A 22,724-nucleotide genomic window follows, 5' to 3' on the forward strand; every position below is an offset into this window, starting at 1 on the left:
CCGGGCAGGAGGCCTCTGCACTGCCCAAGAGGCCCTGGAGCAGATCCAGCCACTGCCGCCAAGTGGCCGGGGGCTTTGGGATTTCCTCTTGGTCATTATTAAAGGGAAACCGACAGGCTGACCAGAGGAACCCTGAAGAACAGTGGGGTGACCTGGGGATGCGGCCACCTCCATCCTGTGCGTAAGGGAAGCCCTGCGGCTCATCCTGGCTGCAGCGTTTGCCCTGTCTCTCCTTCCCTCTCCTGCAACAATCCCACCACTGCATTTTTGATTGTTTTTTTAAAAAATATAATTTTCTAAATGTTCCATAAAAATACTATTGTTCCTAGTCAAACACAGACATTGCAATAGGAAGAGTACTGCTCTGTCTTTGCTCTATAAAACGTGAAAAGGCCATCACACCCGATGACGTAGAAAAGTGCCAGGGTCTCCAGGTATCACAAAGCCAGTACCAAGGGCACAGGCTGAGGCCGGGGGTTGGCCTGGCTCCCTCCAGCGCCTCCCTGCTCAGCAGCGGGGCCTCCCCACATGGGAGGACATCATGGCTTTGAGACAGACAGCCGACTGCTCTCAGTCCCAATGGGCTGGCACTGCGAGGGCCGCCTACTTGGCCTGAAGCACCGAAGAACCTAGTGACGCTCGGCCAGGAGCACAGGCGGCCGTCCTCTGATGGAGAGCAGACGGTGGTCTCTTCCAGCCTCTGGCAGGCTCAGGGACCCCTCCTCCTGCAATGACAGAGGCTCCACCTGGCCCCCGAGGCGCGCTCCCGTGCAGGCGCTGGGCCACACAGAGCCAGCACAGCCTTGAGGCGGGAGGCCTCAGTCCCAGTGATGGGCTACGCCTTCAGTTCTCGGAGAGAGACAGGGCCAGGGCGGCCTGGAAGGCAGCTTCCTCATCGATGCTGTAGTCCTGGAAGACAGAAGTGGAGCGGGCTGGGGGCCACGAGGGCCAGACGAGCTGGCTGTGCTGGTGGCCTCTCAGAGCCACCTCCTCTGTCCGGTCACCCTAAACAGACCAGCACTGTCGCTTCTAGTCTCCCCACCTCCCTTCAGCACGACCCAGGTCACAACCTGGGGCCCTGGGATCCCAGGGTCCCACAGCGACTGCTCTGTGGGATGTTAAAGTGCTGCGCATGTGGGGCCGACATCTGGCTTCTCCCAAGGTCTTTACTCCCCGACAGCAGCATGGGCCGTGCAGCGTGTCCCCAGCAGACAGCTCGCCCAGTGACCGAAGCTGAGCGGGTCCGTGAGGACAGGCGAGACAAGAGCTGTTCTCTCACCTTAGCCCGCAAGAAGGGGGTTCTGAGATGAGCAGAGAAGCCAGGATATCCATGGCCTCCACAATGAGGACCCGGGCAGACAGCAGTGTGTCCACCAGGCCTGGTGCCCAGAGGCTGGAGGCTAGAGGAGGACTGGCAGGGGGACAGGAAGGACAGGGTGGGAGGGAGGGGCTGACCTACTGCAGGTGGAGAGGGAAGGAGCTGAAGGTTTCTCCAGGTGATGAGAGTCCCTCTAGCTCATCTCCAACAGGCACCTAGAGGGAGCCTGTCACCCACTAAAGGCACTCTCTATTCCAAAGCCACCATGCAGGGCTGGGGACATGATGCCCCTGCCGTGGCCGCCGTAGCTGTGGCCGCCTCTCCCAGAGAAGGGCCCCACGTGAAGAGAGTTCACTGCCCGGTGGTGAGGGACCGCACAGAACACAGGGGCCCTCACAGGACTGCTCTGCGCAGACCCAAGGTCCCGAGGCCCCTAGTGTCCATGTGGACCTGACGGGCATCAGTGCCCCACCACAGGTGGCTCCCATAGAAGCGGGGGTACCTCTGTGTCCAGCCTCCTTGCAGCTGTTGGGGCTGAGGCTGGTTACAGGTTGGGGGGGGACACTCACCACGAAGGTGTCGTAGGAGAACTTGTGCCTGTGGAGCAGGTGCTGCAGGAAGTTGGCGCTCCTGTAGCCGGGGTCACCCCAGGGCATCGCCGAGCAGATGGGGCACACCTGCAACAGGGGTGCCAGGTGAGCTGTGCTCGGGGCGGGGAGCAAGCCCCCACCCTGGGGTCCCAGAAGGGCCACTTGACTGCAGACAGTGGGGCTTGAGCACCCCTCGACACGGGGGTAGGCTTCCCGGCGGGCGCGAGCGCTTACCACGCGGTTGGGGTCACTGCGGTGGTTGTCCACACAGTGCTTCACCAGCTCCTGCTGGTCCAGGTTGCGGGCACCGCAGTAAGGGCAGGTGAAGGTGGACCTGTTGGGGATGGCGCTAGGGGGACGGGGGGTGGGGTGAGCAGCAGCTGGCTGGGCCCTACTCACCTTCCTGCAGCCTGGCCTCGCCCCCGAGCCCGGGTGTGCCCTGCCCTCCCCTCTGTGGGCTCTGGGCCGTGGGCAGGAAGGAGGCCCAGCCGAAGTCCCGAGGACCGCGGCCGCCATGGGTCCTCTGCCTTTCCACCTGCACAACCCACTGTGACGGCTCTAGAGCGCTGCTCACCTCCTTCCCCACGTGGCTGTGCAAACAGGGGGAGGACCACCCTTCCGCTGCCCGCCCTGAGAGAAGGCGTCTGCCCAGCCCCAGCCTTTCTGGGGACCACGCTCCCTACTGGGAGGTGACGCCGGGGCCCTCCTCAGGGTCCCCTTCCTGCAGGGCGGCGAGAACCTCCAAAAGGTGACTTCAACATGGAGCTGCGCTGCCCCCACCCAGCGATGCAGGCCAGGAGCTGCCCCACGAGGGACGGGGACCCTGAGCACCCCCAGCAGGGTGGCCTACCTGGGGATGGGCTGGGACGTGGGCACCACGGGGACGAACTTGGGACAGTTGGCCATCTGCTCCTGGACCTTCATGCAGGAGGAGATGTGTACCCTCATCTTGGCCAGCGTCACCTAGGAAGAGAGAGGTAGGGGGCGGGGGTCAGTGGGGGCCTCAGGCTGCAGAGGACGAGGGAACAACCAGCAGGCAGGGCGAGTCCCTGGAGTCCTCTCTGAGGACGCGTGTCCTTGCTGGAAAAGAGATGCCAAAGGAAGGAGACACAGGCCGGGACCCCAGAGACGTGCTGCCGAGCTACACCCAGCAGCAGGTGCTCATGGCTTCAAGCTGCATCCGCGCAGGGGGCAGGCATCCAGCCACCAGCCACTGGACGGGAGCAGGCCCTAGCGGGGCCCTCAGGGAGCTGCAGAAGGGCAGGGGCAGTCCCTGAAGGAACAGGAAGGGCGTTTATTCAGGAAAAGAAAACCCTCATGACAGGAACCAACAGACAAAATTCTCTTAGACAGTTGACAAGACTCCTTTCCAAAAGATACCAAACCAAACCCAACCCAGCAAAATCTTCTTCTCGGTGGCCTGAGTCACGAGTTCTGGCCAAGCAGGGAACCTGGCTCAGAACAGGGTGGGGGGAGGGGAGCACTGACTCCCGAGTCGGGGCATGGAGACCCTCGGTCGGGTGCAGGTGAATGACTAGAAGGAGGAGGAGGCATGGTCAACCCTCCCTGGGGAGTGGACGCCACCAATCCTGCCATGTCGCCCATGCCAAGAGGCTGGGGGTCAACATTTCACAAATAGCAAAGCAGTTCACAGAACTGAAGAAGCGGCGAGGGAGGGCAGGTGAGGGACAGCTGCTCCGCGAGCGCGTGGGGCCCCGTCCCCAGGGCCAAGGTCCACCCAGGCATAGGGGGTAACAGGAGAAGGTCGTTCTGAGAGCATTCTGGCTCCTAGCACCACCCAGGGCTGGTGGACACCAGGAGAGGCATACCACGTGGCCCTGAATGTGTGGACAGAACTGCAACTGCTGCAGCAAAGGGCAGCCTCACATGTGAAACTCCAGGACTCTGGTCTGTTCTCTGGGGGACAAAGGCTGCCGGGGAGGGGGGGCACACCAGCTTGCAGGAGGCCACAGCAGCCCCCTCGCCGAGGACCTCAGGGCAGCCCCTGGACATTCAGACCTTTGACCTTTAGGACAAAGCAACCAGGGGCTGCTTCCTACGGTGCGAAGTTGGTAGAACTTGTTAACCTGAGACACAGCAAAGTCTGCCAGTGGAAATTTAAAATCAGCTCCTGGTGCTGGGGCCTCCCCACCCCTCACGGTGGGTGTGGGGGCGCTGGTGGGCGGGCTCTGGGGGAGGATGGAAACAGCAACCCGGGGTGGATGACAGAGGTGCCACACACCACCATGAGCTATGGGTGCCCAGCACGCAAGATGCTCTCCAAGCTGCCTGCGGTGTTCACCCCACCACCATCATGGCTCTCCCCCAGCGCCATGGCCTGCAGGGTGCGGGTCACTGGGGTGTCGAGGCTGCATCTGGGGTGGGTTTCAGCTCAGCCCCTTTGTCTCTGCATCGGCCCCAACACACACGAGCAACCCACAGCCCAGGCCAGGCAGTGGGGTGGGGGAATGCAACGGAGGTGAGGGACCCGCAGCCACCGGAAGTGAGCGGTGTGGTGGGGGAGGGGCCTGAGCAGAGCTGCAGGTCCCCACAGGAAATGGAAGCAGCTAGTGCTCAGTTCCTCTGCCGGAGAGCGGAACTGGGCCTGAGGCTGCCTGTCAGAGCTCCCGCCCAGCCCAGGGCAGCCCCTGGGGGTGGGGTACCTTCTTATTGCAGCCCCGACAGGGCGCCTTGTAGGACGAGAGCTGCTTCTCCACATGGGCGGCCTTGTCCACCTTCTTAGGGTCGAAGGGCAGGCGGCAGAGCGGGCAGAGGGGGGACGGCACCTGCAGACACGGCTGGAGACACTCCCCACAGAACCTGCGGCGGGGGGGAACATGGGCCTGAGGGCCGCTGGCCACCTGGGCCTCGCTGGCCCTCCTCTCACTCTGGCACATGTGGCCAGCTCCCCAATGCTGTCAACAGTGGGCTGCTGGTGATGGTCACTTCTGTGCCTGACTCCCTCTGGCTGGATGGGCACCATCTGGCTAAAAGATGAGCCAGGTCCCCTCCCCGCTGTGGCTCTCCAGGACTTGTGCCGGCCCGCAGCTCTGGTCCCAGCGAGGGCTCTAGCTGTAGTACGAGGCCTGTCTCACCACCAGGCAGTGATGACAACACTTCAGGGGGCTCAGGGGACGCAGGGACAGCACAGGGGGACCCTGGAGACCCTCCACCCACTGTGCCCTGAGGAGTAAAATCACTAACCATGGCGGGAGAGGAACTGGGGCCTGGGGCCCAGGACTTGTGGGACAGGGCAGGGCCAAAGCTGGCAGGTGAGTGTTACCAGCCTTGAGACAGTGCCCCCTCCCCAGGCAGGAAGGGCTCCAGCTAGGCCTGAGCAGAGGCTCGGTGATAGAAGGGGCTGTGCTCAGGCTCCTGATTGCTGAGCAGGGACAATGACAGCCCCGGGCATGCACCCAGCACCTGAAGCTTCTTGCAGTCCTGAGCTCTTAGAAGTGTTCCTCAAGATGCCGAGTCACGAGGCCGGCCAGATACAGGTCCTAGCGGTCCTGGGTGTGCTCGGCCCCAGCAACGACATGGGGCTGTATTTACAACCTCCCCCCATGCTGCAGAAGCATGCCCATCACCCAGGCGGGAGGAAAGCCAGTCAGCGGGGGACACCGGGCTCCAGAACTCCCAGCGGGGAGTAAAAGGGAGGAGGAGCTTGACCGCAGGACCACCTTGCTTCAGCTTCGTAGGAAGTGCCGTGGGGACTACTCAGCTGTGACACAGGACCAGGAACATGGAGACACTGAAACGGAGCCTCCACAGCCCCAGAAGAGCAAGCCTCAGCCCAGGAGGGGGACCAGGCCCAGACCAACAAGAAAGGTGGCAACTTTGCAGACTGCAAGAAATCTGCAAGAAATCAGGGTGCATACAATTTGACTCCCACCTGTGCATCAAACAAGCTGGGCTGTGGGTGGGGACAGGAGCTGTAGGGGACACAGGGGACATGGGAATGTTCCTGAGTGCACAGATGACTCAGCCCAAGTTAAGGGGTCAGCGTTCTCTGCGCCATCAGGAGATTTTCACCTCCTTCTCAGGAGAATGCAGCCGAGGGCCATCTGGAGTCCCTCCTGCTAGGCCTCCTCCTACACACTGGCTTCCAGTGCAGCCACCACCTGGCTGGTCACCACCGGTGTTAACATTTGGACAGAGAGAAGGCCCAGCTCAGCCTGAGGCCTGACGTCCATCAGAAAGCGCAGAGTTCCGACAACTTCTTCCTGCAGCGTAAGGAGGTCGGCCCGCTTGTCACTCACCTCCCCCAGTGAAGGCTCACCAGGGACTGCTGGCAGGTGTGCAAAGGAGACACCCACACACCCACCCCTGCAGAACCTGGCGCTCCGGTGAGTTCTCCAGGGCTGCCCCTCTCACTGGCCCCAGGACCTTATTAGCCAAACGGCCAGGGGAGGCCTCTGACTTCACCCTGTCACTGGAAGAAAGTGCTGGTTTCCTCTGTCACTAGAGGAAACCACAGTCCCTGAGGAGCCGGAGGCAGAACCAGGTGTTCACGTAGTGGCCCAGCTCGTGGCCTAGTTTCCAGCATCATGGCCGTGGTGTGCTGAAACCGCAGTAGGTAAGCAGTGCCCGCTCCTCCAACAGGAGGTTCCTGCCAGTGTCTGCTGAGGGGTTGGTGCTGAGCAGCTTCTCAGCTGAAGGAGGCAGCCGAGGCATCTGCCCTCCAATGCCAGGTCCGTAGGCACAGCTGGAGCAGCTAGACGGCTGCTGCACGGACTCTAGGCTACAGCGGCACCACCGATGTGTCTCACTGCTGTCCAGGCCTCCTGCACACGCAGGTGTGCCAGGACAGGCCAATGTTTCAGAGAAAGGCAAGCAGGCCAGGCCCTGGGCACCCGGAGCTGTCCCGAGAAGTGGAGGCCGACTTCCAAAGCCTTTTCCGGGTGGTCTCTCAATCGCTCATGTCCTGGCCCAGCTGACTCGGTTCACCCACACACAGACCCACATAAGCCGCCTGCGCCTGACCGAGAGGCCTGTGCTCTCAGACGGCCGAGCAGGAAGTGACAGAAGTTCCTGAGGCCAGAGAAGCCAGCTCATTGGCCTGGGTGACGCCGGGCAGGGGGCAGTAAAGGCTAAGCGGTCCCCAGGGTCTCTGTGGTCACTGCTGCAAGTGCGCTAGGTGGTGAGGCAGCTGAAGCAGCAGAGGAGTGGCGAAGAGGCCAGCCAGGGCCTGACCGCCTGAGCCCAGACACTGGCTTTGTTGTCACACTCAGGAACTTGCCTCAGCCTCTCTGTGTCTCCTTCTCCCTTTACTAAAGGAATAGTGATGGTACCTGCCTCACACGGCCGTGGCACACAAGCGGTACTCAGAAACCGTCTATTTTATCATTCCCTACACTTCTCCTTAAACACAGGCATTTTAATTTTTCCATGACCTCTGTTCATTAATAAACTGCATGTGGAATACTTAGCTGGAGAGACAAATGTCACAACACGGACTAGATGGAATGAAAGAAAAGGTATAGAGGCCAGAGGCAGCCTAGGGCTGACCCTTGACCCAAACACACACAAGCCCTACAGGGAGGGTCCATCAGAGGGCTAGACACAGCCAGACAGCTCCTGTTCCGGACGTGGCTCACTCCCGAGGATGTCCCCTGAAGACCCTGGGGGGTTCCTGGGAGCTCTCCCACAAGCTCCACTCAGAGGCCTCCTGCCCCTGGGCTCCTGCTTGAAAACCCTCCCCATGACCCCCCTTCTTCTGTCCGGGTGCTGGAGCAGGGTACCTGCCCCAAACAGGGCTGCTCTCACCATCAGAAAATCTATTTTGTGGAAAGAAACTGTTGACAGTCAGGCGGCCGTGGAAGAGAAATAACCAGACCATCAGCAAACTTTTTTAAAGGAAAGGTGTGAGTCTTCGAATCTGTGCTCATTTGCACATGTGCCTTCACAACACTGGACAAGGGACTTGGGGAAAGGAAAAGGCAGAGTCAGAACAGCCAGGAAAACAAGCCAGCAGGGAGGGCTTTTCAAGGCAGAAACTACAGAACAGGCTCTTGCAGCATCAGCCTTGACTAGGAGACAGATCAGATTCTGCCAAGGAAAGCATGGGGGAGGGGTGTATAGGAAGTAGTGCTTTCACAACAGTTCTGTGCTCTGAAAACCACATTTTAAGAGAAGACTTATTTGGGGAAAAAAAGAAAATACAGATTTGTGCAGACCAAGAGAATGGAAACGCTGCAGCCCAGGGCTGGGTGAGGGTTGGTGTCAACGGGACACCATCCAAAGCCTAGGAAAGGCTTTCTAAAATTAGGCCCAGGACAAGCCTTACAGGTCTCTCAGTGAGGGACTGGAAGATGCAGAACACACCTTAAAACACCCACTAGTACATGCCTACAAGAAGGAGGTCCTGCTGAGGCCACCCTGCCAAAACATCAAGCAGCATGAAAACGTGAGGCCTAGCACCCTTCAGGACAAGTGGGCAGTGCTCTCCTGGTATGGGCCGGCGCCTGTGCTGCCTGACATGGGAGAAAGTAAAGTGCAGGCTTCCTGAATCCTGATGCTGTCCCTGCCACCTCCCTGGGTGACAACCGCCACACACCTACCCAGCAGTTCCACCTCCCTCTGTATCAGGAGCCTCCCAAGTCAGCTGCCTTTGTTTGCAAAACGTTCTGTGGCCTCCTACCAGCCCTGGTGAACCTCTGGTCCATCTCCTTGGAGTGAGAGCCCCACCTCCTCAGCAGCTCCGCTGGCCGCCAAGCCCTCCTGCACCATCTCCTCACCCTGCTAATTTCACTCTGAGCTGTATTATTCAGACTTGGGAGAGTTGGAGAGCAGACACTCTGATCTCGGCTCCCTCCCAACCAGGCTGGCAGCTCTGAGAAGACTTGAGTACAGCTCTCAGCTGGGAAGAGAGCCACATCCTCAGGTTTCTGTTCCTAAAACACCCCAGTAGGCCCTGGTGCAGCTGGGAACCCTAGCAAGGTGCTTGGCGTCTGGTCCCCTGAGGGCCAGCCTGCCTAGCTGCTCGGTGACCCATGTGACCCAAGTTCTCCATCAAAAGAAAACAGCACCAGATCCAAACACGCCCCTCTCCTATCTTTAGGGAACTCCTCTCCTTTGCAGCCGAGACAAGCAGACAGCCGGTCTGAACCAGAGTTGACAGCAAAAGCCACAAGGCATTTATTTACAACTCCCCATCCCAGTCTCCACGGGACCGAATCAAAGGCGACTGGCGAAAAGGTCACGCCTGCTTCCCTCTGAATACCCGGGGAGGCCCGGGGACCCCGAGGCCCGGCAGGCAGGTCGCCCCCGTATCCCGACGGGGTCGTCGGTCGGGGCCTCGGGCTGGTGAGAGGGGGCTGGGCTGAGGCTGGTGAACGCGCCCAGAGGGCAGGGGCTGCCTATGCAGGGAGCCCCGCGCCCCGGGCCACCGCGTCCTCTGCGCGCCGACGCTGCACCGGGCGGCCGCCGACCCCTCCCCTCCCGGAGGCCGGCGCACTCACGTGTGGCCGCAGCTGCCGATGGCCACCGGCCGGTGGTAGACCTCCAAGCAGATGGGGCAGCTGAACTGAGCCTCCAAGCCGCTGTCGCCGCCCGCCGGCCCGCCTGGCGGCTGCCGTTGCTGAGCCGAGGCCACCAGGCTGCGGAACATCGCCATCCCAGGGCCAGGCCCGCCGCCACCGCTGCCACCGCCTCCACCGCCGCCCCTGTCCCAGCCCGGCCCGGCCCGCGCGTCACGGCTTCGCTGACGTTGTTAGGACGCGCCCCGCCCGCGACCCGCGCGATACGGCGGCGGCTGCGCCGCGTGACGTCTTTAGGGCGCGCCCCGCCTCCGGCCCGCGCGTCACTGCCGCGACGGCGCTGCCGTGACGTTACCAGGGCGCGTCCTGCCGCCGCCTCTGGGGACTACAGCGTGACTCGGCGCAGACATGTGCCAAGTGGGCGAGGACTACGCGGACCCTGCGTCCGACGGTCCCCCGGCACCGCGACCTGGGTAAGAGCTGGGCGGCCACACCCGCCCCTTCTCTGCCCGACGCTCCCGGCCGGCGGCGAGCCCTGCCCCAGGGGCCGGGCCCGCGCATTGCTGTCAATCCCGGGCGCCGCTCTGCGGGAAGCCCGGCGACTGTCGAGGCCGGGGCCCTGGAGTCCTGGGGTCCTCGGGGAGGAGGGGCGCAGGACCTTGCTCCGCAACTCCCTGGGCGTGCCTGTCAAGCTGGTGGTGAACACCCCAGGAAGGGACTCGCACTGCTCGCTCGCACCTCTAGTTGTTGAAGCCCGTGGGGATGGCTCCACGGCTGACCAAGCTGTCCTTACTCGAAGAGGAGGTTGGCCTCCCTGTGGCTTCCACCCACTGGCTCCGTTTCCCTCCAGGCGACACAGAGCAAGTTGTCTCTCCTCTCGTCCAGCCCTTGAGAGACTGAGAGGCCGTCTTTATGTGCCCCTGAGCCGACTTTAACAGACAAAAATCCCCCCAGGACCTTTGTCTTTCTTCAAATTGGTAGTTTGGATAAGACAAAAACCCTGATTTGTGTGTGAACAGCCCCCCGTTTGACCTCTCTTGTTCACCAGCTTAGGGTGAGAAGCAGGACGCCAGTCAGCCCAAAGCCTGCTGCGAGGGGGTGTGTAATCTGTGTTCTTGTTCTCTCTTCCCCCTATGTCTCCAAAGCCGTGAGCAGAAGTGTGTGAAGTGCAAGGAAGGCCTCCCTGTCGTGGTGATCCGAGCAGGAGATGCCTTCTGCAGGTGAGGCCTAGAGGTGGGGAGAAGACCCTGCAAATACGATCTCACTCAGCAGCGAGGATCACCCCCATTTATGTGGCTTTAACTCTTGCTTTTAAAAGCATTTAATTACTTTATTCCTGCTTCTAATGTTGCTTCTGGAGACCCTGGTGTGTGTGTGGGGAGTGTTGGTTTCCTCCATGGGTACCATTCTCCTATCCATCCGTGGATCAGGTGGCAGGAAGGTATCGGATAGAGCTTGTGGGGAGAGCTTGAAGTGAGAGTGGGGTCAGGTGTACATGAGATGAGCATTTTGGGGCAGTTGGAACACATCTAGGGCAGATCAGAGCATCCTGGGATCCTGGGCAGGTGCTCTGGGTGATGGCGTGTTTTACTTGTGAGGGGTAGAGGGATGGAAGGAGAGCTCTAGCTTTCCCCCAGCTTTGGGAGGCCTTCGGACAGGAGCAGAGGCTTATTCCCAGAGGGGCCTGGACACGAGCCTGTTCCATTTAACTGAAGCTGTCTTTTGGCCCTGTCGCATCGCCCTTGAATCATAAGTCTCCCAGTGTCTGGTCACATTCCCTGGACTTGTAGCTCCGTGAGGGCTGAGTCCGTGTCCCATTTTATCCCTGTTAACTCCTGGTGACGTTGAATGCTTTGTATAACAAACGAACGTTTGTTGAATGAGTGACTGGCTCACACTTTTAAACAGGTTTCCGAGAGTTGTGGATTCTGCTGTGTAAAATCTTCCAAGAGGGAAACTAAAGGGACTGACTTGTTTTCTCAAAACCTTCTCGTCCCTGCCTGTCTCTCGGGAGTCTGGTAGGTTTGGCACATGCCCAGTAGAATGAGCTGTGTGCCACCAGGAGGTACACTCTAGGCAAGGAAGCCACTGCTTTAACCACTTAGAGCGTCTGAAAGTGATGATTGCCCCACTCTGCCTGGAGACTCTGATTAAGAGCATCTGCGGTGACTCCAGGCGAGGCCGACAGGGCTCCTTCTGGCCCAGAGCTCCCTTCCTGTGCTTGTTGGTTCCCAGAAAAGGTGGGAAGCCAGCTTTCCAGATTGTGGGTTTTGGCAATCTGGATTTTGAGCAAATTTCCTCAGTGATTGTGAGGATCAGCACCTGTGGGCAACCGTGGCCTGGCCCTGAGGGAGGGTATGCGTCTGTGTGTGCTCCGGGAGCCTCACCACACCCCGACCTTCCTGGGAGTCACTTCCCGTGGCTGGTCACCTGGGGTCCCTGGAGCCTTGGCATTTTGCTCTTAAACAGTGAGTTGACTTATCGTCTGCAAAGGGCCGTGGGGTATTTTGTTGGCCCCTCCTAACAGGTGCCTCTTCAGTGTTGGGGGGACTGCTGTGGACACCAGTGTGTCTGAATAGGAAGGAGGAGCTAGAGTAGGGGCTAGGGCAGCTCTCCTGGGGCAGCGTTGCTCTGCTGCTCTGCTCCGGGCACTGTTCTCCACCCTGACTGCCTGCTGGGGTTGCCAGGGGGGCTTTTAAATGCAGGTGCCTGGGCCTCACCCCGATACATACTGACATAGTTGGCCTGAGTGATTCAAATGTGCAGCCAAGGTTAAGAACCTCTGACCTAGTGAGCCCAAGGACCAGCTGGAAGGTTTATCAAGAACTCAGTGGCCGGCCCCATGGCTTAGCGGTTAAGTGCGTGCTCCACTGCTGGTGGCCCGGGTTCAGATCCCGGGCGCACACCGATGCACCGCTTCTCCAGCCATGCTGAGGCCGCATCCCACGTACAGCAACTAGAAGGATGTGCAGCTATGACATACAACTATCTACTGGGGCTTTGGGGGAAAATAAATAAATAAATAAAATTATCAAAAAAAAAAAAAAAGAACTCAGATTCCCAAGACCCACCCTGGAAGCTCTGATTCTTTGGGTTTGGGGAAGAGCCCAGGACTCTGCATTTGCACGAGCCTCCTGAGCATTTTTGGTCCAGGTGGTCTCAGCGCACTAGAGAGAAGCCACAGTGGGGCTTCAGGACGCTGGGCACGCTCTGCAGCCTGCTCAGTGCTTCCCCCTGCACCCTAAGAGCTGGTGTTTCTCCACGTGGGGCTCTTGGAAGGGGTCATCAACTCTGCTTAGGGGAGAGCTGGGGTGGCCTCACCCTGCACACGCCTGTGTCCATCTGTTCCACCAGCTTGGTCCTTCCTGAGCACCTGTGGGTGCAGGTGGCCCCTGGGCTATGGGCCCCTCAGGCATTGGTTCATACTGGTAAGGACTGAGGTGGGGGGACCCAGGCAGGCCTCCCTGTGCAGCGTGAGGCTCATCCTGGGGCAGCCACAGGTCTCCGGTCTCTGGGTGGAGCCTCAGTGTCACAATGCTGCTTTTAAAGATGGAAGTTGCTAACAGAAGGAAACGTAACCCAGTGGGGCCTTAGGCTGCTGCCCTGTGAGGCAGGTGTGAGCAGCTTGCCCGTCTCTGCATGGAGAGTAGACGGCCTAGGCTGTGTTGTCACAGCTGCTGGGGGTCTGTGTTGCAGGGACTGTTTCAAGGCGTTTTACATCCACAAGTTCAGAGCTGTGCTTGGGAAGAACCGGCTGATCTTTCCGGGTGAGAAGGTAGAGCGTGGGTGACTCCTGTGGAATCCCCTGGGCCCTGGCTCTCGACCCCTGCTGCCCCTCCCACAGCTGGCCTGTTCCAGCTGCACCCACCAGCCCCTCCTGCTGTTCTTCACCCGGGCTCTGAGGGTGGGCTCACATCCAGGGGCATCCCTGGGGGGTGGGTACACTCATGTTGGAGATGTGCCTCCAGTGATGTCCCTTCTCCCCCAGGTGCTCCTGGCATGGTCTGGGGGGCCTTCGTCCAGCTCCATGGTCTGGCAGGTCCTTGAGGTGCGTCCCCACACCATCCTCTGGGGCCCAGGCTACGGCCCGGCCGAGCTCCAGGGTAGAGATCCAGGGTAGAGGGCTGGCACTGAGGGGCTCTTGCTTGGGGCTAGAGAGAACGGCCCACTTCCCAGCTGAGATGCCCAGAGGGTTCTCAGATGTGCATACGAGAGGCTCACAAACCAGAAGCTGCATCTGGAGTACCCAGCTGTGTCCCCTTTTAGCGTTCTGTCCATTTGCTCAACTATGAAGAAACACAGTCACTAGAAAACAGGTGTCGCGCCATAGCAGAGCACCACTTGAGGTGTCTCAGAGGCCATGGGCCTCCCCCTGGTCTTGGGAGTGTGTCTGGAACAAGACAGTGGAATATGAGCAGTTGCATTGGTTGACCCAAAAGGTGCCTGGCCCCGACTGGAGTTGCTTCCTTAAGTTTAAGGGGAGACCGGAACGAGCAAGGGGGCTGCCAGGTGCAGTGAAGGGAGTGGTGGTGTTGGTGGAGAGGGCAGCGTGTGGCGCGGTGGGGAGGGCAGAGTGAAGGTGAGCGGGTTCATGTCACAGAGACTAAGTGTGGGGCCTGTGTTCTGGGCGTGTCAGCAGGCCTAGCTCCAAGTATCGGAGGCAGGCTTCTCCCAGTGGCACTGGGGCGCCTTGGAGGCCTTGACCTGGGGGTAGGACACACACGCACCCTCTGCACTCCCTGTGAGGGGCACAGACTGGAGGAGCTGGGGAGGAGGCTGCAGCCATAAGGGTACCTGTAGCAGGGGTGCAGGAGGCGGCCTAGGGCTCCAGGGGAGGCTTCTCTGGTTGGTTTTCTGTGCTCAACTCACGGTCCCCTAAACCTGGCCAGACGGCGTGAGATGAGTGCCTGCTCCCCTGGTGAATGGTCCAGCACCTGGCACTGCTCTTCCCTGTGACCAGCGATGCCTCCCTTTTTTCCCGTTGTCCTGTTCCATTCTGAGTGGTCAGAGGTGCTCAGGCAGGGGGCTTCTCTCAGGGCTTTGCTTGGATGTAGGGACAGACTGATGGGGGCCGGGTTTTACTAGGGGGAGAGAAGACGCCCAGGCAAGGCCGCTCTGAAGTCAGGCTGTGTGGCCTCCTCGTGGGGCCTGCCTGGCACCCGGTCTGAACACCCTATCATGACAGGTGGGGGTCATTGCCTCTTCCTGGAGGGCATTCAGTCCAGATGGAGAACGGTCTCTGCCAGGAAAGTGTCCGTGCCTTCAGGCTGTAAGGCTGAGGCCCCGTCACTTTCCCCTCCAGGGCCTGAGTCGAGATTCTGCCAAGAGACTGCGTTTTGTGCCAGCGGTTGTCTATGTCGACGGTATGTGTGGCCATCCCTCCCTGGCCACTCGGGAGGGGCCTCGATGAAACAGCTGGCACTGTGCCCATACCACGGCCCTGGCAGGGCATTTTTTTGAAGACAGAGCACACATGTCCAGCAACAGACGGCACCACTGTTGTCTTAAGTCTCAGACCGTCATCAGATTCAGGCAGGAGCGTCTGCCCATGGGGTCAAGGGCGCTGAGTGAGAAGGGCAAGGTCACTGCCTCAGCCCTCCACCCCCTCCTGTGGGATAGGCTCCCAGGCAGGTCTTTAGTGCTGAGATCGGTCATGCGTCCCCGTCGCCCACTCTGCAAATGCTCCCCCAAGGAGAATGGGTCAGCATCCTATGGTTTCTATAGAAACCACCGTCATGCAGAGCACAGCCTCGTGGAATTTCTCGCATGGTGGCCTTGTCCCGCCTGCGTGGGGCCCTTCTCCTATAAGCCAGGGCTCTCCTTTCTGCCCACGTTTCTCAGAGGGAGCAGCCTGTGGCCAGAGCCTGGAGGCCAGAGCAAAAACCCTGGCTGAGATGAAGCTGATCCTGCAGACCATTGGCTTCCCGTGGCACGTCGTCGCCTTAGAAGAGGTGGGTGGGCCTGTCCTGTTAAAGACCACTGGAGGTGACCGCTGGGGTGTCCATGAGGGGCATGTGCCCACTCTTTGGAGCCAGTCTATGGGCCTCCTGCCCTGGGCCTGTTTCCCCCCAGTATGTAGAGAGGTGGGCCTGGGCCTCATGCTCTCTCCCCTGTCCTCCCCTGCCCTGGAAGGTGTTCGACCTGCCGCCATCTGTGCTGCGCTGCTTTGCCCAGGAGCCGGTGGGGACAGAGGGGGCCTACAAGGCAGCCGTGGATAGTTTCCTCCAGCAGCAGCATATGCTGGGGCCTGAGGGGGCTGGGGACAGCCTCAGCCCAGCCCAGGGGGAGGAACAGCTGAGCTGGCCCTGTACCCAGGACCCCCAGAAGCCCAATAAGCTACCCACAGCTGCCCAGACTGAGGCTCTGTCCAGACTGTTTGACTCAGTGAAGACCCTGACGGCCAAGGAGGAGCTTCTGCAGACACTGCGGTGAGCCCCCTCCTTGCTCTGGAGTCCCAGCCCCGCCCCCACAGGCCCTTGAGACAACCCCCTACTGGGGTCCTGCCCCTGCCCCACCGGGGCCCTTGAGACCTCCTGCCCCGCTCTGCAGGACCCACTTGATCCTACATGTGGCCCGGACCCATGGCTGCTCCAAGGTGATGACGGGGGACAGTTGCACGCGCCTGGCCATCAAGCTCATGACCAGTCTGGCGCTGGGGAGAGGGGCCTTCCTCGCCTGGGACACGGTACGTGGGTGCAGGCCACCCAGGGGCCCCTTCTGCCCTCACACCTCTAGCCCTTTCATTTGAAAGTAGCGTCTCATGAATCAGTCCTGGTGTCTCCCACGTGGAGCACGGAGTTTGTGACCCCTGAACTGGGAGGGAAGGAGGGGGAGCTGTGAGCCGGGTCAGCTGAGTGTGGTGAGGAACGTGCCGCCCCCACCGCCCAGGGCTTCTCAGACGAGCGGCACGGCGACGTGGTGGTGGTGCGGCCCATGCGTGACCACACGCTGAAAGAAGTTGCCTTCTACAATCGCCTGTTTGCCGTCCCCTCTGTCTTCACGCCGGCCATCGACACCAAGGTGAGCTACAGGGATTGGGCGGGTGGCCTCCCCTCTAGCCTGGGGTCAGAGATGACTGGCACACCATTGGTGGCCTGAGCCCTGTCCACACCAGCCTCTAGCCTCAGTGCCACTACCCAGTGTCATAGCAGTGTCCCCCAGCATTGTCAGAGCACACATGGGGCATCCACAGGCATTGGAGGGACAGGCTGTTGCCCTTGAGGGAGGAGGGGGATCTCAGGGAGAGAAGGCAGCCAGCCCCCAGGTGCCTGTGTCCCTGGGAAGGCCAGGTGCCCAGCTTGGGGGTCGTAGACATGGAGGAGGGGATGATGGGGCAGGATGACCTTTGTCAGGGACACTTTATATAATTTTTAATAATTTAAAACAAATTATTTTAAAGTTTTTAACAACAGGGACACTTTAGAAGTGGACGCCCCAGCTTGCTCCAGCCCCAACACGGCAGACTCTCGGGATGGCAGTGTAGAGAAGCCCAGGCCCCCACTCTAGGTGGCCCCTTGGCCAGGCCTGGGGGCTGCCCTCTGCACTGCAGCCCCTCTTGTAGCACCCTATCTGGTTGTCCCTAGGCCCCCGAAAAGGCCAGCATTCACCGGCTGATGGAGGCCTTCCTGCTCAGGCTGCAGGCCCAGTTCCCCTCCACAATCAGCACCGTGTACAGGTGTGTGTGTGCGTGCGTGCCCGTGGGCAGCAGTATGAGGGGCTGTGGGTGCTGAGCCCATCTTCCTGGTGCCCAGGCCAGGGCGAGAGTAAAGCCCCTGGCTGACAGTGCCTTTGTGCCCCGCCCCCCTCACCCCCAGGACGAGTGAGAAGCTGGTCAAGACCCCCAGGGATGGCTGTGCTGCCGGCCCCCCTGGCCCCCGCTGCCTGCTCTGTATGTGCACACTGGACGTCGACACTGTTGGTCTGTGTCTGTTGTCCCCAGGGTGCTCGGGAGAGGGTATCGGCCAGTGGGTGGTGGGGTTCAGCAGCCCTCCGGTCCCTTCAGCTCCTCTCTGCTTGCAGACAGCGCCACGGCTTTTGGGGCTCAGACTCCCTTGCATCTCTCCCAGATGCAGCCCCCTGCCCCACTGCCCATGGTACCCTCCTGTTCTGCAGGGATGGGCCGGGCACAGGGCTGCTGCTGGGGGGCCGGGTCCTGTGAGAGGTGAGTCCCTGCCCTGTCCTGTCCCACTACATGGCTGGCCCCTTGTAGTTGCACGGGGGGAGGGAGCAGGGGGACACCTTGGGACCACGGCTTGGGCAGAGCCCTCCCTCGCTGTGACCTCGGGCCCCTCGCTGAGGGCCACGACCAGGTGCACGGGTCCAGCTCTGCTCTTGCAGGGAGGACCCCCGAGCCCGTGTCGTTGAGCAGCTGTGCTATGGCTGCCGTGTGAACATGAAGGACTTGGTGAGTGGATGCCCTCCCCATGTTGGGGATGTGGGAAGCCCTCCTTCAGGGGGTGAGGGGGCAGATTGGCACTGCCTTGGCTGTGTGCCACGTGTGCCACGCAGCCCCTCACCCACGCTGGCTCTCTGTTGCAGCCCTCCCTGGACCCCCTGCCACCCTACATCCTGGCAGAAGCCCAGCTCCGCAGCCAGAGGTACCAGCACCCACTGTGCTGGGGGAGCTCTGGGAGGGGCCCTTGTGGGTGTGAGCACTTGGAGGGCTAGTTCCCACTGTGCTGCTTCCCCTAGGGCCTGGGTCGAGCAGCAGATCCAGGAATATCTGGTTGAGGACAGTGACAATGAGGTGCAGACTGGTGAGAGCTGAGCCCGAGGATGAACACCCCGGACCAGAAGCACCCAGGGTGCTGGGGCTGCCCCGCCGGGACCTCAGCAGGAGGGCAAGGACGGACAGGCAGTGCGTGATCGTCCGTTTGTATAAATAAAAACGTTTTTAATTAGAAAACTCTATAGTACGCATGGGAAAGGCCTGGCCCAGTGTGCATGGGGCCCAGCAGGGAAGACAGGAAGGGACAGCAGTCCTGCGCTGGGCCTGGAGGGGCCGCAGCTTCCTTCTGACAGCAGCATTAGGGCTCAGTGGGCCAGGCGGACATGTCACAGGTGGTGGCCTTGGACTGGGGTGTCTGCTCCTGTGGCCCGAGGAAGGCTGCCCACCAGCCCGCCGGGCGGCTCCTTCGATCATGGTGTGCAAGGAGCCGGCTCCTACTCCTTCTCGCGCGTCCACTTGATCATGGTCTCAGGCGAGCGGTACAGGAAGATCAGCTTGGCATACAGCTCCTCCTCTAGCTCCAGCTCCCGCGTCTCCCGCACCAGGAAGATGTCCTGGCACAGCTTGAGGATGCGGTCCACGCACGGCAGCTCCTCGAACATGATGGAGTGTGAGATCTCACTGAAGAAGCCGCGCACGAACTTGCCGATGACCAGCACAATGGACACGTAGAGCCCCATGATCCTGTAGACAGGGGCGGGTGAGTCCTGAGGGCTGCCGCCCAGAGCTGCACCTCGGCCCCCATGCCATATACTCACCCGTAGCCGGCCAGGAAGCCCAGGCTGGGCGGGCTGACCTTGTCACTGAAGATGACCATGGGTAGTAGGTTGCAGTCGGCCTTGCAGTCCTGCAGCTCAATGACCCACCACTCGAGGAAGCCAGCGGCCCCCGAGCCCACACGTTCCCTCCGCAGCTGGATGCGCACACCGAGGTAGTCAGCCTCCTCGTCTGGGTCCAAGCCAGGAGACCGTCAGAGGCCATCACCCTCTTGTAGGGCTGAGGCCCAGCCCCAGCCCCCACCCCACAGCACCCCTGCCCACACTCACTGGGCTGTAGCTGCTTCACAGGGTTGGCTTCAGGTCCGTTGGGGGCACGGATGTACTTGGGGAAGAGGTTGGGGATGACCCTGCAGGGAGGAGGCCAGCGGGTGAGATCTGGCCCAGCCCTCTTAGTGCCACGCCTGGCCCCCCTGGCCCCCACTCACACTGACTGGTCCGAGGTGCCCTCGAGCAGGCTGGCCAGCTGCCGCCGCGCAGTGCTATTGGGGGCCAGGTCCAGGGTGTGCTTTTCATTGGTGTATTCCACATTGCCGCCCTTGGCCAGGTCCCTGCAAACGGGACAGTGTGACCCACCACAGGGCACACCGCCCCGCGCCCCCCCAGCCCAGGACCCACCTCTGGAAATTCCAGGTGAAGCGCAGGGTGATGTCGGTGGTGCCGTTGTACAGCTCCCGCTTCATCTGGGCCCGGCTTGGCGGGCTGATGCGCCACAGTGCCCCAGAGCTGCCCTCGATCTGCGCTGTGACGATGTCCTCAGGGCTGTACTGGCTGATGAACTGCATGGCCAGCTGGGCGCAGGGTGGCACCTCAGTGGGGTGTGGCCAGGCCACGCCTCCCCCTAGGCCGTCCCTGCCCCCCGCCAGGCAGACGCAGCACGGGGCTCACTCACCGGGTGGGGGTCAAACTGCCTGGACAGCGCCTCGTAGGCGTGGTGTGTGAAGGGCACGATGGACGGCTGCTGGGCGCTCATGGTGAACAGGGGCTGGGGCGGGGAGGGATGGGCAATGTGGCTCAGGGAGCTCCCCTGCCCCCAGCACCCATGCAGTGCTCCTCACAGTTCATGAAGATGAGAAAGCAGAGGAGCCGCCACCCAGCATCCCCTCTCCTCTGGCTGGAACAGACAGGTGGCTGCTCACCTCATACCCGCCCAGCTTGAGGGTGACAGTGACGTCAATGGGCTGGTTGACAACACCGACCACAGAGCGCACCAGCGACATGAAGAGCAGTGGGAACCAGATGATAGCCACAAGGAACAGGATGATGAGGCCACCCATGCCATACTTGACAATCTTCTTCTTCTTCTGCCCCTTGGGCTGGGGATATTTCTGGGGGGAATGCAGCACAGGTCACTCGCTCAGCTCTGCCTGCCCCGTGGGGCCTCTGTCCAGTCCCCATCCTGCTCTGGGGTGGCAGGCTCTGTCCCAGAACCCCCCTCCCTGCCCCTCTCATCGTCACATGACCATGGTCTCGGGCTCACCCAGTGGCCCCAGAAAGTCAAACCTTGACTGAATGTCAAAACTGCAAAGCTGTAGCAATGGAGACAATGCGGCCCTGCACGGGGACAGATGCAGAATTGAATTGTGAGCCCAGACACAGGTCCTCACATTGAGATGGTGCGGTGTAACAAATGGTACCAGGACAACTGGACTGCCACGTGGGAAAGGGTGAAGTTGGACCCCTACCTGACACCGTATACAAAAACTAACTCAGGTGTAAGACCTAAAGCAATAAAACTGGGGGGCGGGGGGCAGCAAATCTTCATCACCTTGTATTTGGCAAAAGATTCTCAGATCTAACACCAAAAGCACAAGCAACAAAAGGGAAAAAAAAAACTTGACATTATAAAAATATAAGGATCTAGTGTCCAGAATAAAGAACTCATACGAGTCAACAAAGAAAAGACCAAGTAAAAAACAAGCAAAGGATTTGAATAGATGTTTCTTCAAAGAAGATGCACAAATGGCTGATAAGCACAGGAAAAGATGCTCAACATCACTGGCCGTTGGGGAGATGCAAATCAAAGCCACAGTGAGATACCACCACACCCCCTACAGGATGGCTAAAAGAAAAAGACAATAACAAGTGTTGGCATGGGTGTGGGGAAATCAGACACTCGTACACCACTGGTAGGAATGTCAGATAGGGCAGCCACGTGTCAACCTGAGGCAGCTCCTCAGAAGATGCAACCCAGAGTGACACATGACACAGCAGCTCCACCCCTGGGTGTAGACCCAGGAGAAATGGAAATTGTATCCACATCATCTTGTACAGATGTCTGTAGCAGCATTTTTTATAGTAAACGAAAAGGAGAAACAAACCCAAACATCCATCAACCTTTGGAAGAGTTGGACAAAGTGCAGCCCATCGACACAATGGACACCTACCCAGTCATGAAAAGGAGTGAAATTGGGACACAGGCTGCAGCCTGGATGACCCTTGATAAAATGCCGAGTGACAGAAGCCTGACCCAAAGGCCACACATGATTCCATTTCTGTGACCTGTCAGGATGGGCATGTCTATGTGGAGAGTAGATGGCGGTGGCAGGGGCCTGGGGAGGTGAGGGGATGAGGTTCTTGGGGTGATGAGCATGTTCTAAAATTGACTGTAGTGATGGTGGCCCCACCCTGTGAGTATGCTAGAAACCACCAAATCGCACACTTTCAGTGAGGGAATGTTTTGGGATATGAATTATCTCAATAAAGCTGCTAAAAGCAGACAAAGCCTCGGCTCACAGTTCAGGGCCCCGTCTCCCACCCCTCAGACCATGACCCACGGCCGATAGGCCTGGTCTCTTCTGGGCATTTGCTCCCACTGCTCTGCCGACTGCCTGCCCCTGGCAGGGTCCTCTTACAAAGCCTCTTTTGGCTGCTGGGAAGTTTTAGAAAGATGCTCTCTCTGGTCCACAGTGGCTTTCTGCTCTCATGCTGACGTGGGCTGTGAACCCCCCGAGGAGGGACCGCCACTGCCACCTGGTTCTTGCAGCCGCCCACCTGCCCCAGTGGGGAGTAACCAGTGTCCCCGCCCCTCCCTTGTAGCCCCGCCCTGGGTCTGGCACCTTCTCTGTCTCTCGGCTGCACTTGATGATGAAGATGTTGGCGTAGATGTCCTCCACGCACATCCAATTGGACAGGGACAGTGTGGTGTCCGTCCACACCCAGTCCATCACGGCCCGCAGCTCCACCAGGAACGGCACCAGCCGGAACCTGCCCAAGGCCGGGGCGCTGTCAGGAGGGCCGGAGGGAGGGCAGCCTCGCTCCTGGTGCCCCTGGGCCGGCCCACACTCACCCCTGGAAAAGGAAGAGGTTGAGGTGGTTGTACTTCTTGGTGAGGAAGTTGCCGAGGATGCGGGTGGGATAGCCGCAGCGTATCTGGTAGGCGGACAGGGCGAAGTAGATGCACTTCACGAAGTACCAGAGTTGGGCCACCGCGTTCTGGCTGAACATCCTGAATGGGACGGGACGGGATGGGACGGGAAGGCCAGGTCAGGGCAACCCGCCCAAGTCTGGGAGCCAGAGCCCCAACCCCAGCTCTGCCAGGCATCGCGAGGGTGTCTCTCCAGGGCAGGCCCAAAGCCCCCAGTTCCCACCTCTCAGTGACGGCGGGCAGGATGAAGAACATCCAGAGGTGGATGGCCAGCACCAGGACTACCTGGAAGGCCAGCTTGCCCAGCACTGTCTTGCGCAGGTAGAGGGCACGGTCAACCACCATGGTGCTGAACTGGATCAGGAGCATGACCAGGAAGGCCTCAGGCACCTGGTCATCCGACAGGGACGATGTGATGTCCCTGGCTGCCGAGTGCTTCTGTGGCCGGGAGAGCAGAGGTCAGGGGG

At 60.2% G+C, this 22,724-nt stretch overlaps 3 protein-coding genes across 10 annotated transcripts in view; 1 reads left to right on the forward strand and 2 right to left on the reverse strand.

The window, feature by feature from the left end:
- Positions 1-461: 461 nt before the first annotated feature.
- Positions 462-9,566, reverse strand: RNF166 (ring finger protein 166). 2 transcript variants are annotated; one of them, XM_058528466.1, is made up of 6 exons: positions 9,369-9,566; positions 4,572-4,728; positions 2,759-2,871; positions 2,143-2,257; positions 1,888-1,995; positions 462-909 (listed from the first exon to the last, which is right to left on the reverse strand). In XM_058528466.1, the coding sequence occupies exons 1-6, from the start codon at positions 9,521-9,523 to the stop codon at positions 844-846; spliced, it is 714 nt and encodes a 237-aa protein (XP_058384449.1). In that variant the 5' UTR covers positions 9,524-9,566; the 3' UTR covers positions 462-843. The 2 variants fall into 2 exon arrangements, with proteins under 2 accessions (XP_058384449.1, XP_058384450.1); XM_058528467.1 differs by lacking the exon at positions 9,369-9,566 and adding an exon at positions 6,168-6,274.
- A 176-nt stretch (positions 9,567-9,742) lies between these two features.
- On the forward strand, positions 9,743-18,294 carry CTU2 (cytosolic thiouridylase subunit 2). 4 transcript variants are annotated; one of them, XM_058528461.1, is made up of 15 exons: positions 9,744-9,859; positions 10,532-10,606; positions 13,083-13,161; positions 13,375-13,434; positions 14,689-14,749; positions 15,228-15,337; positions 15,519-15,814; positions 15,936-16,071; positions 16,275-16,406; positions 16,970-17,061; positions 17,201-17,304; positions 17,406-17,547; positions 17,724-17,790; positions 17,925-17,983; positions 18,078-18,294. In XM_058528461.1, the coding sequence occupies exons 1-15, from the start codon at positions 9,795-9,797 to the stop codon at positions 18,151-18,153; spliced, it is 1,554 nt and encodes a 517-aa protein (XP_058384444.1). In that variant the 5' UTR covers positions 9,744-9,794; the 3' UTR covers positions 18,154-18,294. The 4 variants fall into 4 exon arrangements, with proteins under 4 accessions (XP_058384445.1, XP_058384444.1, XP_058384446.1 ...); XM_058528463.1 differs by lacking the exon at positions 9,744-9,859 and adding an exon at positions 11,295-11,404 and having other exon boundaries at positions 10,531-10,606; XM_058528464.1 differs by lacking the exon at positions 9,744-9,859 and adding an exon at positions 11,295-11,404 and having other exon boundaries at positions 10,531-10,606; positions 13,083-13,153.
- PIEZO1 (piezo type mechanosensitive ion channel component 1) overlaps positions 18,255-22,724 on the reverse strand; it is a 67,006-nt gene continuing 62,536 nt past the window's right edge. For 3 of the 4 annotated variants that reach the window (XM_058528460.1, XM_058528459.1, XM_058528457.1), the window contains 9 exons: positions 22,481-22,695; positions 22,180-22,338; positions 21,950-22,097; positions 20,030-20,218; positions 19,783-19,875; positions 19,509-19,681; positions 19,319-19,441; positions 18,873-19,240; positions 18,529-18,798 (listed from right to left, as the gene is read on the reverse strand). In XM_058528460.1, the coding sequence (XP_058384443.1) occupies positions 18,629-18,798; positions 18,873-19,240; positions 19,319-19,441; positions 19,509-19,681; positions 19,783-19,875; positions 20,030-20,218; positions 21,950-22,097; positions 22,180-22,338; positions 22,481-22,695 (1,638 nt within the window). In that variant the 3' untranslated portion in view covers positions 18,529-18,628. Of the gene's footprint in view, positions 18,799-18,872; positions 19,241-19,318; positions 19,442-19,508; positions 19,682-19,782; positions 19,876-20,029; positions 20,219-21,949; positions 22,098-22,179; positions 22,339-22,480; positions 22,696-22,724 lie in introns of all 4 variants that reach the window. The other variant, XM_058528458.1, reaches the window with a different exon arrangement.

The sequence above is a fragment of the Diceros bicornis genome, chromosome 32, assembly GCF_020826845.1.
Source record: "Diceros bicornis minor isolate mBicDic1 chromosome 32, mDicBic1.mat.cur, whole genome shotgun sequence".
Classification (NCBI taxonomy): domain Eukaryota; kingdom Metazoa; phylum Chordata; class Mammalia; order Perissodactyla; family Rhinocerotidae; genus Diceros; species Diceros bicornis.

Coding starts and splice junctions, on each gene's coding strand:
- RNF166 (XM_058528466.1), bottom strand. CDS start 9,523: ATGGCGATGTTCCGCAGCCTGGTGGCCTCGGCTCAGCAACGGCAGCCG. Junction 4,729..9,368: donor ATCGGCAGCTGCGGCCACAC/GTGAGTGCGCCG, acceptor CCCCCGCCGCAG/GTTCTGTGGGGAGTGTCTCC. Junction 2,872..4,571: donor GTCGGGGCTGCAATAAGAAG/GTACCCCACCCC, acceptor CTCTCTTCCTAG/GTGACGCTGGCCAAGATGAG.
- CTU2 (XM_058528461.1), top strand. CDS start 9,795: ATGTGCCAAGTGGGCGAGGACTACGCGGACCCTGCGTCCGACGGTCCC. Junction 14,750..15,227: donor AGCGGTTGTCTATGTCGACG/GTATGTGTGGCC, acceptor CACGTTTCTCAG/AGGGAGCAGCCTGTGGCCAG. Junction 16,072..16,274: donor CCTTCCTCGCCTGGGACACG/GTACGTGGGTGC, acceptor CCCACCGCCCAG/GGCTTCTCAGACGAGCGGCA.